General features: G+C 43.3%; 1 protein-coding gene across 1 annotated transcript; it reads left to right on the top strand.

Moving 5' to 3' along the window:
• Positions 1 to 647: 647 nt before the first annotated feature.
• Positions 648 to 11,756, top strand: LOC310795803 (syntaxin-2-like). The gene is made up of 9 exons (XM_083657891.1): positions 648 to 770; positions 953 to 1,014; positions 2,108 to 2,207; positions 4,103 to 4,177; positions 4,934 to 5,007; positions 5,319 to 5,427; positions 8,092 to 8,165; positions 10,075 to 10,212; positions 11,291 to 11,756. Exons 1-9 carry the CDS (start codon positions 656 to 658, stop codon positions 11,495 to 11,497), a joined length of 954 nt encoding a protein of 317 aa, XP_083514017.1. The 5' UTR covers positions 648 to 655; the 3' UTR covers positions 11,498 to 11,756.
• The last annotated feature ends 1,290 nt before the right edge of the window (positions 11,757 to 13,046 follow it).

The raw sequence follows: 13,046 nt of genomic DNA on the forward strand, positions 1-13,046 counted from the left end.
ACTGTTGTTTGTTAATTCAAGGTTAGATAGGCAGGGGAAAATTATAAAGTTCATGTGGGTGCCAGCACATGTAGGTATCTCAGGTAATGAGAAAGCAGACAGGGCAGCAAAGGAGGCGATCAGGAGAGAACAGGTGGACATTGACATCAAACTTTCAAAATCAGAGGGGAAGAGCATAGTATGGAGGGAAATAGTTACACAGTGGCAACAGCAGTGGGATAGGGCAATAAAAGGGAGACATCTGCATAGTATACAAAATAAAGTGGGAGTGGTGGGGAATAGTGGGGCTAATAGGAGTGAACAGAGAGTCATAGGTAGATTGAGAATTGGTCATAGCAACTTAAATGGAACACTTAGTTTAATAGGGAAGCATCCAACTGGGCATTGTAGTCAGTGTCAAGTTAGGGAGACAGTGGAGCATGTTCTGATCTCATGCAGGAGATATGAAGCAGAGAGGGTGATCATGATGACTGGACTGCAGAGACTGGGACAAATAGAGGCCAGTGTGAAGGGTATAATGGGATGTGTGGGAGTAGTGGAGGGGAAGAAAATAGTGGTCAGTTTTTTGAGAGGAACTGGACTGTTAAAAAGACTGTAATGGAATAGGAATAGTGGATGTATTAGTCCAGAAGGAGGCGGTAATGCAACATTTTGGATGCCAACCGCCGTAAAACTAAACAGAAGAAGAAGAAGAAGAAGAAGACTTCACTCGCATTGTTCAGACGGACCACCGCACGGCAGCTGTGAGTTGTCCATTCATCACAAACTTGGTAGGTTTTGGGAGCTAAATAATATATTTATTTTTGGGAGGACTCGTTATTTCACCGTTTTCTTAGAGCGGTAAAGATGAGCTAAACCCAGGTCACTTTTCAATGATACTTATTACTAACAGTCGGTGAGGGTGCAAGTATTGTTAAAGTCGTAGTTAACTACATCCCTCTTCTCCTAACAGCGTTCAGTATGGATGATGTGACAGTGAAGAGCAACGTTAACATGGAGGAGCTTTTCAAAACGGTACGTGCTGCTGCTGCTGCTGCTTGAGTTGATACCTGAGAAGCGAGGACATTTTGGCGGGTCCTCACCTGGGTTTGACGGTTATACGACTTGTTTAGGTGTGTTAACGATTTGAATTGGGACTAGGGAAAGCATTACAGTCAGTCAAGTAATGTCATCAAAGACAGTTAGTGTGTGTGTGTGTGTGTGTGTGTGTGTGTGTGTGTGTGTGTGTGTGTGTGTGTGTGTGTGTGTGTGTGTGTGTGTGTGTGTGAGAGAGAGAGAGAGAGAGAGAGAGAGACTTCCCAACATGGCTAACTAATGGTGGTTCTCAATGTGGGGTCCGGGGACCATCAGTGGTCCTTGAGGGGGTTCCTAGGGGGTCCAAATGGATGAATTGCGTTTCACTGCTAGGCTATCTCTGCCTCCAATACAGATAGGGTTGGGATTCTGGACAATATCGAATTTCTCCAGACAGACTTTCCAGACGTTTAACCGTCGCGTTCCCAGATTGACCACGATCATATCTGACAGGAAAAATATTCTCACATTTGGGTCAGAGAGAAAACAATTCTCATCAAATGGGTGTCCAGAGAGTAGCGCTAATGTGGACTAAACTAGGGGTCCTTTATTGGGGTCCCCCTACAGACATTATCCCTCCCTGCCCCCCATCATAATGCCACTTTAATTACTTTATATGTTGCACTACTTTATCATTTGTGATTGTATTTCTGTGTAGTTACTCACTGTGGCTATTAAAGTGAATCTTGAATCTTGAAAAGGGTTGATAATCACTGGTCTAACTTGCCCTCTGACCTCTGTGCTTGTGTAGGTGTCTAACTTGACCTCTGTGCTTGTGTAGGTGTCTAACTTGCCCTCTGACCTCTGTGCATGTGTAGGTGTCTAACTTGACCTCTGTGCATGTGTAGGTGTCTAACTTGCCCTCTGACCTCTGTGCATGTGTAGGTGTCTAACTTGCCCTCTGACCTCTGTGCTTGTGTAGGTGTCTAACTTGCCCTCTGACCTCTGTGCTTGTGTAGGTGTCTAACTTGCCCTCTGACCTCTGTGCATGTGTAGGTGTCTAACTTGCCCTCTGACCTCTGTGCATGTGTAGGTGGCAGAGGTGAGAGGCCTCATTGAAACGATCTCCTCTCAAGCGGAGGAGGTGGTGAGGAGACATGGTGCCATGCTCTCTGCTCCAAACCCACTGCAGAGTGAGTACAGACCAGTCAGTCTTCTCCTCACATTCACTCACAGTCATGTCGGACGTTTTGCTTACGAGATCTTTGTCGTGGTGGATATCCTGTAAGTGAATGTTTGAGTGGCGCAGCCTCCATGAACTAAATAAAAAGTGTGCTGCCCTGGTTAGTTATCTGTAGTTGTCACATCACTGCTTCAGTATGCATTCAGGTCAATACTTAAAAACTCATATAGCAGTGATGTATAGTCGTAATGGAAGAGGTGTGTATACTCTTAAGTGTGAGCCAGCATACTATATTCACCAGTTATGCAGTGCACTCTCTTTCAATTCAGTTCAATTCAATTCAATTCAATGTTATATTTATATAGCGCCAAATCATACCAAGTTATCTCAAGGTGCTTCACAAATAGAGCAGGTAGAAGACCGGCTGTTTATTTTAGACCCAACAATTGAAACATTTCTCTCAACTGGTGGTTTTACTGTGAGGTCATGTAGCAATTGAAACAAGTGACTAACAAGAGCATTGACTTGCACACCCTACAGTAGGCTTCCTGTCAGTGGCGATTCTAGAGTCTGTTGGGGCCCTGGGCAAAAATTCCCAGGGGGGCCCTCCAACCAGCGTGCATCACCATTATCCTTGCATGCATGCTTATATAAAAGGGAGCAAGTGGGCTTTGTTTCAATTTTTGTCCCACTGATGTCACAATGTCTATGACATCATCAGTGATGTCATCAGTGATGTCATTATTGACCAAAATATCTTATGATGTCATAGGCACTGATGATGTCATTGGCATTGTGAAGTTGAGCAAATGGTGCGCTTCACATGCCAAAAGAGCAGGCAAGGCCACACAGCGGCCGAGCTGCGTGTGGCGAGGCCGCACAGCGGGCAAGCCCAGGGTTTCGCCCCCGAAGGGGCAGATAGTGTTAAAAGTAATCTGAGACCAACAAAAAAATGTATTCAAAATGAGTAGAATTTTCAAAATATAAATATAAAGAACATCAAAAAACCTTGTAATTTTCAAATGATAAAGAACAATAAAATCCAGAACAATAAAAATCTAAAGCATCCCAGGGAATGACATGGCCGGGGTCCCTTTAGGGAGGGTTCAATGTCATTGCAAATCGTCCATTGGTTGTTTAATGGGGAGGGGGCTGCGGTCACTGCTGTGGAGTAAAGTTTGTTAGCCCTCGGGGGGGGGGGGGGGGGGGGTAATGGCCTGGGGGCCCCAAGCAGTTGCCTGCCTTGCCTGTGGGTTACAGCAACATGTATGGTAATATTTATGTAAAGGTTCTCCCAATCACATTTCTAAATTTACCTCAATTCTTAAATGGGCGGGTCAAACAGGGCAATTGTGAAATAATACACACAATATTTATAAAGCTGCCAATCAAATTATAACTCATTTAACATTTACAGACAAATCTGTAAATGTACATATACTTTGATAATCACCAAAGTCCCCTTAACAGATGATAAATAATGTATAATGCAGAGAGTAGAAGCTGAGCACACAAATTATTAAGTCATTCTGTGTATTCTCTGTAATTCTGTGACTATGCATTTTATTTGGTGGCTATATCTGGATCCTATGATCCATTTAATCACCAAATAAAGTGCAAAATACATTTGCAAAATGTCAAAAGCACAAATGTTGAAAAACCAGTTCGGCCAATGAAATTAATTTTGCATGAAATCTGATGTCTTGCGTGTGACTCTTGGGTGATGGACAGTGGTGACTAAACGTCTTCAGTTCATGTATTTGGCTTAACACACCAGTTCACAATGTAATGGACTCTGAATTGGCTGTATACGAGCCATACGGTCCATTGGCCCCACCTCTGTCCATTGGCCAATTGCGATTGTCTGTTTGCTGCCATTAACTGCTCTTTGAACCTTCTACTCAGGAAAGAAAGATGAGCTGGAGAAGCTGAACAATGAAATCAAGAAGAATGTCCACGTTGTCCGGGCCAAGTTGAAATGTAGGTGCAGAATGTTATCTCTGACTCTGACACCATCTGCTCTGGTAGATGCTTAGTGGTCAGACAGTAGAGATGTTTAGTGGTCAGACAGTAGAGATCATGTGACTAGAACAGATGGGTGTAGATATTTATTTAGTGGTCAGACAGTAGAGATATTTAGAGGTCAGACAGTAGAGATATTTACAATAACACATTTTTGTCAGCAATAGAGCAATCAACTATGCAACACAGTCTATGACACCTACAACTTCTGAAGAAATAGTGGCATTTCTTTTTTTATTATTAGAGAGAGAGAAGTTAGTTCAAGAAGGGCCCAGATGGAGCCTGAAAAGGTGTGTCTTTAGTCTTTTCCGAAAGATCGGCAGTGATTTGGCCGTCCTGACCGAAGGTGGAAGCTTGATCATGTGACCAGAACAGATGGGTGTAGATATTTAGAGGTCAGACAGTTAGAGATCATGTGACCAGAACAGATGGGACACTTTTTTTGTAATGTGGCTCTGCACCAGTAATGTTTGAAACCATGAGGAGGAAGTGTGCAGTTGGTGCTACTTCCTGAAATGGTGCGACTGCACAGTTCATGATCACTTAGGATTTTCACTTGCAAATCTATGGAAATGGGAAGCTCTTACACTCACCTGCTGGCGATAAGTAAACACACGACCTCCCCCACCACTAGCAAAAGAGAATACCAGACTGTGTGTGTGTGTGTGTGTGTGTGTGTGTGTTGTGTTGTGTGTGATGTTTATCTTCTTTCAGCCATGGACGCGAGCTTGCCTCTAGATGAGAACAGCAACAGTGCCTCAGTGAACCAGCGTATCCAGAAGAACCAGGTGTGCCATCAAACTGTTGTATCTGCTGTAATGAGCCAGGGGGCATAAAGATGGCGGACTCCGGGTTTATTACCGTTTCATCTCAAAGTCCAAATCCTCCCAAACAACAACCTCCCCTTTCCTGTTTTGGAAACGATCAGAAATGACGGCATGTTGCTGTGAGATGAGCCAGGAAAGACAAATTATGATATTTCAAAGAGGCCTCGATCTTTATGCATCTGAGCAAATCATTCCTCCTACTATGATTCCTTTTCATCTTTGAATGTCCAGTCTGCTCAGAACTCTCCAATGTGTTCACCGCTTTCCTCCAGCACTCACACCTGACTCGCTGGCTTCAGGAAGTGCTGACGGGCTACTACAACGCACAGATCTCCTTCAGAGAGAGGTGCAAAGCACACATTCAGAGGCAGCTGGAAATAGGTGAGTCGGCGAAAACAACCAACCGACAACCAAAACACACACATCCGCACGCACAGAGGCACAAACACACACACACAGACACACACAGACACACACGCGCTTCCCACTCTGGTCAGTGTCAGGTAAATGGCCTTTATATCGCACACCTGGATCTTTTCATAGCCGTTGTGGTGTTTTGGAGAGGAGGGAAGCCCCGCCTCCTCCTCCTTACTAGCGAGTAAACATGAGCTCGCAATGCAACCGGAGACACCTGTGTAGGCGTTTCCATGGTAATGTGTCTGCTCAAATAGGCAGAGGCGGGCAGTGTCGGCTGGGTGTCATGTTACTCAGTCAGGAAGCTTCTCCTCTGCCCCGTCCCTATACCTGATCCCCTGTTATCAAGTGTATTCACCTTATGTAGCCACGCCCATTTGACCCGGGTGTGTGGTCGTGTCACAACTTCCGCTTAAAATAAAATAAAATGGCTGGCTTCTCCAATATCATCTAACTCTGAATTAGGGATGTCAATTTTCGGTTAATTTCACTTTCGATTAACCGACGCTAATAATCGATTAACCTATCGGTTAATTCATAATTTTTTAATATAAAAAAAAAAAAAAATTGTCTATTTACTCAATGAGCTCATGCCCAAACAAGGCGTGTCTATTTAGATGCTGAAATGTTAATGCTTTTTGTGTTAGAATTATGCCTTTATTTTTTGTTGGCTTTGCTGAAATTTATAAGTTTATTGCCACATTTTGATCAGGTAATCATTCCAAAATAATTCTGGCTCTTATATGGATGACAAGGAAATATATTTTTGAGAGCTTTATTTCCTGTTTATGTAAACATTACAACAACAACAATCTGTTATTTCTTTTGATTTTTTCACATTAGGCCTACTGTCTTTTGCAGCATAAAAACTTAAACAAAATATAGCCTATTTCGATTTGCTGCCAACAATTGAACAAAATTTGAACAAAATAGTTGCATGATGCAAAACACTGTGCAAAATCTGCAAGGAAACTCAAAAAACGTGTCAAAAAAAAAAAAAAAAAATTTAAATATTAACTGATAGACCGACAGCAATAACCGAACAACGACGTTAGCGACGGTTAATCGATTAACGGTTAACCGTTGACATCCCTACTCTGAATTAACTAATAATTTGGCCAATTGTATGTAACATACCAAATAAAAGCAAACGGCAATGTCTAAGAATGCAACGCCATGTAACTGGCTCGTTAAGAATTACGTTAACGTCTGCGGGTCTTATTGACGTTAGTGGCTCGAGCGCTCGGAGGAGAGAAAACTATCTGAAGCTTTCTTTGTTGGAGTCCAGGTATGTTTTACAAGAAAGTGCTCGTCATTGTCGACGATAACGTTATCTGACCTGGCAAACAGTGGATACTCCGCTTGCTTGCTGTGTACCGAGCTCAAAGTAGTAGGCTACGTTCTTTATTTTACCCCCTTCACTGTGCGCTCCAAAAACAACTCTTATTTTGCGGCGTGACCGCCGGAAGTGTTAATAAGGCCCCGGAAGAATTTGGCCCACTGTAAGGTCTGAACATAAGGTGAATAGGCCCTTTTCAGAGCAACCGTTTTGAGGTGGTAAAGCAGGTGTAACCAATAACACTAATGAGGGTCCTGGCACTGGAACGCCTAGATGGAATGGCTCCATCGTTAATGGTATTGGTTACACCTGCTTTGCTTCCTGCTTTACCACCTCAAAACAGTTGCTGTGAAAAGGGTCTATTGCTCGTGCCCCTGTAATCTAACTTGATGACTTCTTTTTTATTTATTTTTACAAACGAACGTTAGGGCTATTTAGCAGTTCTGAAATAACACTGAACATGCCTTTAGTAATAGATACCGCCTTTTACCTTCAATGGAGTCTTATCATAAGATAATAGATAAGATAAAGACAGTTATATTAACCTCCTTTATCTTTATGGCATGCTGCCCTTGTTGACCCAATAAAGGAGTGTGTTGTGTACACAGTCATGACCAATATTTTCCTCTCAATAAACATAAAGCATAAAGCAAGCAAGTTAAAGACGACACCACAACGGGTGTCAAGAAAAGCACAAGACACAGGGGCAGGGGCGGACTGGGATCATAATTCAGGCCGGGCATTAGATACCAAGCAGGCCAGGCCGATGCGCGTGCCGGCGTCCGAAGGGCGGCGGCGAAAAATTTGGGCCGTTTGAAGCTCAATTTGGGCCGTTTGAAGCCCAATTTGGGCCGTTTGATGCCCAATTTGGGTCGTTTAAAGCCAGATTTGGGCCGTTTGAAGCCCAATTTGGGCCAAGTCCAATTTTACAATGAGATGCACCCACTTTAAACCTGAATAAAGTAATAAAACCACTAGTAAACCAGTAGGCGGCGCCTGGCCTGCTGTTCAGTGAGTGGCCTGGCCTGGCCTGCAATTTTTTTTTTTTTTTTTTTTTTTGCAGGCCAGGCCACCGGGCATTTGCCCGACGTGCCCGATTATGCAGTCTGCCCCTGCACAGGGGGGGGGGGGGGGGGGTTCTGGATGCTCTGGACAAGAGAAGACCCTTAATCACTTCAACTACACCCTGATATTGGACTGATTCACCTTGTGTATTCTACTCGCATAAATGGATTTCTGTCCTTGACCTAGGAGACATTATGATCTTCTGGCTTTTGCCGTTTTTCTTTCAGTGGATAAAGTGACTACAGATGAAGAGTTGGAGGAGATGCTTCACAGTGACAATGCGGCCATCTTCACACCTGATGTTAGTTGGAATTTTCTACTTTTTCTTTTGAGTCACAAACCATAACTATTCAATTCAATCAAACCGACTGTGTCACCAAGGGGCAATTCAAAGGCTGGGCATTAGAGCTGTGCTTCTCAAAACTTCCCCTGATTTCTCAATCCAAGTACCCCCCGATGACAACATTTTGCTTAGAAAACTTAGCTTAGTGCCTCCAGAACAGATTTATTTTAAGGTTTCATTTATTTTCATGATTTATTCTTACATTTTTTCATTCTCCCCTTTCTCTCAAGTACCCCCTGTAGTACCTTCACATACCCCTAGGGGTACATGTACTCCAGTTTGAGAACCACTGCCTTAGAGCATTGTCCATGTCAGTTATGCTGCCTTCAAGACAACTCGGAACTTGGGGGACGAGAGCTGTCACTTGTTAAAAATGAACTGAATGGTTACAACATGAAATTACAGGTCGGAAAATGTGTGTATTAATTCAGAGCCTCGGTTGGTCTGAGTTGACATCATCAAACATGGCGGCCTCCATAGTAATGGATTATAAAAGTCTTTGTTGACCTAATTTGACATGTAATTACTTAATATATGTTTATATTGTTTATAGTTCGCTCTGATTATAGCAATATCTTGAATTTAACGGCTATTTTACCAATGAAATCAGCTAGCCAGTGTTTTTAGCTAATTTTAGTTATTTAACTACTTAAATGTTAGCTGTGTATGGACATTACTGTCAGAGGGACGATCGCTTGGTGACCTTCTTATGCACTGTTTTGCATTCTGGGCAGCCGTTCAAACGCACCATACACTATTATGGGAGGAGTCACTGAGAACATTATCAGCTTTATGCAAATAGTCTTGTCAGTGGACATTTACTACAATCTATATGTGTTTGCATGCTGTGCTGTGTGGACATGTAGATGATGGGACACATGTCTTCACACAGATCCTATGTGTTTGCATGCTGTGCTGTGTGGACATGTAGATGATGGGACACATGTCTCCACACAGATCCTATGTGTTTGCATGCTGTGCTGTGTGGACATGTAGATGATGGGACACATGTCTCCACACAAATCCTATGTGTTTGCATGCTGTGCTGTGTGGACATGTAGATGATGGGACACATGTCTCCACACAGATCCTATGTGTTTGCATGCTGTGCTGTGTGGACATGTAGATGATGGGACACATGTCTCCACACAGATCCTATGTGTTTGCATGCTGTGCTGTGTGGACATGTAGATGATGAGACACATGTCTTCACACAGATCCTATGTGTTTGCATGCTGTGCTGTGTGGACATGTAGATGATGGGACACATGTCTCCACACAAATCCTATGTGTTTGCATGCTGTGCTGTGTGGACATGTAGATGATGGGACACATGTCTCCACACAGATCCTATGTGTTTGCATGCTGTGCTGTGTGGACATGTAGATGATGGGACACATGTCTCCACACAGATCCTATGTGTTTGCATGTTGTGCTGTGTGGACATGTAGATGATGGGACACATGTCTCCACACAGATCCTATGTGTTTGCATGCTGTGCTGTGTGGACATGTAGATGATGGGACACATGTCTCCACACAGATCCTATGTGTTTGCATGCTGTGCTGTGTGGACATGTAGATGATGGGACACATGTCTCCACACAGATCCTATGTGTTTGCATGCTGTGCTGTGTGGACATGTAGATGATGGGACACATGTCTTCACACAGATCCTATGTGTTTGCATGCTGTGCTGTGTGGACATGTAGATGATGGGACACATGTCTCCACACAGATCCTATGTGTTTGCATGCTGTGCTGTGTGGACATGTAGATGATGGGACACATGTCTCCACACAGATCCTATGTGTTTGCATGCTGTGCTGTGTGGACATGTAGATGATGGGACACATGTCTTCACACAGATCCTCTCAGCCACTCAGCTTCAACGCCAGGCCCTGAACGAGATCGAGTCCCGACATCAGGACATCGTCCGCCTGGAGTCGAGCATCAGAGAGCTGCATGAGATGTTTGTTGACATCGCCATGCTGGTGGAGGCCCAGGTAAAATGGCTGCCTCAATTGTACTTCTTTAGTTTTTTTAAGGCCACAAAAATAATTAGTATTCTGTTAGCAGGTGTGGGTTGAAACATTGTTTCTTCTTCTTCATCTTCTCCTCCTCCTTGTAATCTTGTAACCATAATTTATAGAACACATAGCAGGTGAAATTAAAATGACTGACTGACTGACTGACTGACTGACTGTCTGTCTGTCTGTCTGTCTGACTGACTGACTGACTGACTGATGGATATTCCTGCTTTGTCCATTGATAGTGCTAATTGATTACAGTTTTTCACAATTGTTAACACACCTTTCTCCAAACTACACACACAAAATGCTAAACCTGACTCCCTTTGCAAGATGACTCTTTGCCATCAAATCTCTTAACTGTTCACAAAATAGAACTGGTGTTTTCATTTGGTACACAGCCATATTTTCAAATGACACACACATACCATTCATTGAGTACACACAACTAAGCATTTGCTGCACACTACCAAGCATTTATAGCACACTGACTGAAGTGCCAAATTGAAAACATAATCATAGAAATGGAACACACCATATGAATGACAATGACTCTGGAGAATGAGCCATTTCTCCTTTTGTAAATGTGTCATGTAGGTCTACTTCTTTCATAGTCAAACATAAAACAGCACACACATATGCAGCAAAACAACTTTTATTTCGGTTCTCTCTCTTCAAAGTTCTCCATTGTTCACCAAACAAAACAGAGGCTCAAGGCACTTTTATGCTGCAGCCCTGATTGCAAATTGCTCAACAGACCTGAATGTTTAGAGATTTGAATATTTGTGTGTTGTAGGTTGATGCATTGAGACTTGACTTGAGAAGTGTGTGTGCAACAACTGAACATTGTGTGTGGTGTTTTGACAACAAGGTGATGTGTAATTGACATCAGAGTGTAAAGAAGGAGAGTCAGAGTCTAATGCAGATAAGGGAGTGTGAAGTAGAGTGATTGGTACATGAAGTGAAGGTTGTGCAAATTGTGCCGAATTTTCGCTTTTTGTGTGTTAGAGTAACAATTGTGAAAAACTGTAACTAAATACTTGTCTTCCACCAGGGGGAGTTGATGAACAGCATAGAGAACAATGTAACCCGTGCTGCGGAGTATGTCGACACGGGCAAAGCAGGTACCGACGACGCAGTCCTCTACATGAAGAACAGACGCAGGGTAATGCCTCTCCCGAGCTTCTTCAGCCTGTTCAGGAGTTCCACCGCTGCTAAAAGCACAGCTGCCGGAGAAAACCCCTCAGACTTCAAACCCTGAACCTTGACCCCTGACCCTGACCCCTTGTCCTGTTTGAACATTCACTGACTGCACCAAACATCCCCGTCAAGGTCCGCCTAGCAAAGCTGGCAGCTGTCCTATCGAAAGAAGGAAAGAAAAGAAGGATGATATGGTATTTTAACTTGTCCACAGCCTGCTGGACGTGCTGGCACTGATCCTCCACTCCACGTACCTCTGGACTGCCTGCCTAAGCTCAAGCATGGTTGTCTGCTGGCGTTTCCTCGGTCTGTGTTCCTGAACTGTGACGTCAATGTTTGAAATAAAGCGTTTTGTAAGCAAAGGAGAGTCATTTATGTGATTGCACCAACGCCATAGAGACAGTCCGCATGTCTGGGAACGCCCACAAAATGTTAAACGGCTGGCGCGCGAGTGGGGTAAAACCGCCGTTATATCTCAATGGGCTGACTCACCAAAAGACGGTGCTGCGGGTCTAAACTACAGGTTTGGGGGTTCTAGAGCAGAACACAAGACGTCTGCACAGATGTGCGTTTACTGCAGTGGTTAAATCCCCGATCGTGTCTGCCTGGGCTGGGCTATCGGCTAAATTCTAACTTTGCTGAATGGATAGAACGGGGGTTTTTACCCCACCATGACCACGCCCCCAGCCAGGCTGAGCCAGCTAACCCAGCGTCTATGACGAGACGTGGCCTCAACCTATTGGTTGAGTTCCTGTATTTGCCTTCAGTCACCTTAATCCCACGAGCGCCATTTGGCTTTTCAGGCAGTGTTAACAGTAAACACTCAATTGAACACAATACAAACAGTCATTATCTCAATACAATGCTCTACATCTCCCCAGCAATTAAAATACAACGTAAACAAACATAGGTGACAACTTTGACATGAGGGTCAAAGATGGGCAAACGTGATAATGTTACTGAGCATTTGCAGCAGTACTTTGTGGATAACATAATATACAGAACTGTTAACAATGTAAGAGGAGCTTCTGTGATGGCTTCATCAAGAGGGGAAGTTTCTGTCTCTGTTGGAAAAACTCACGTCCTGTATAATGAAGCCTATTATAAGGACTGTTATTTTCCTATGGATCTACTTTTTTTTAATAATTAAAATCCTCATCAGAGCCAATGTGCTCACCCACTTTTTCTTCACTTCTTCCAGTTGATACCTGGTGCTACAGTAGATCACAACCCACGGATCAAGGTCAGCGTACAGATTGCACTCTAGGACATGAAAATGTTTGTGAATGTCTTTGATGAAGAATAAAAAATACATATTAAGAATAAAATAATACACCCTGTTTCCGGAGTGTGATCTGTATTTACACTTATCAGTGTTGGGCAAGTTACTTTCAAGATGTAATATACTACATATTACTAGTTACTTTCATTTGAAAGTAATACGTTACTTTACAATATTACTGTCTGTGTAGAGTAACTTGTTACTTGTTACACAAAACAGCAGCAGCAGAATGACATCGCTGGCCCGGAACCACCCCGAAAATGTATTTCAACCGCCTTCAAGTCGCAGTGTAAACAATCCAAAATTCTAAATGTTATTCTTTTCCTTT

The sequence above is a fragment of the Poromitra crassiceps genome (assembly GCF_964638095.1).
Source record: "Poromitra crassiceps genome assembly, chromosome: 21".
Taxonomy (NCBI): domain Eukaryota; kingdom Metazoa; phylum Chordata; class Actinopteri; order Beryciformes; family Melamphaidae; genus Poromitra; species Poromitra crassiceps.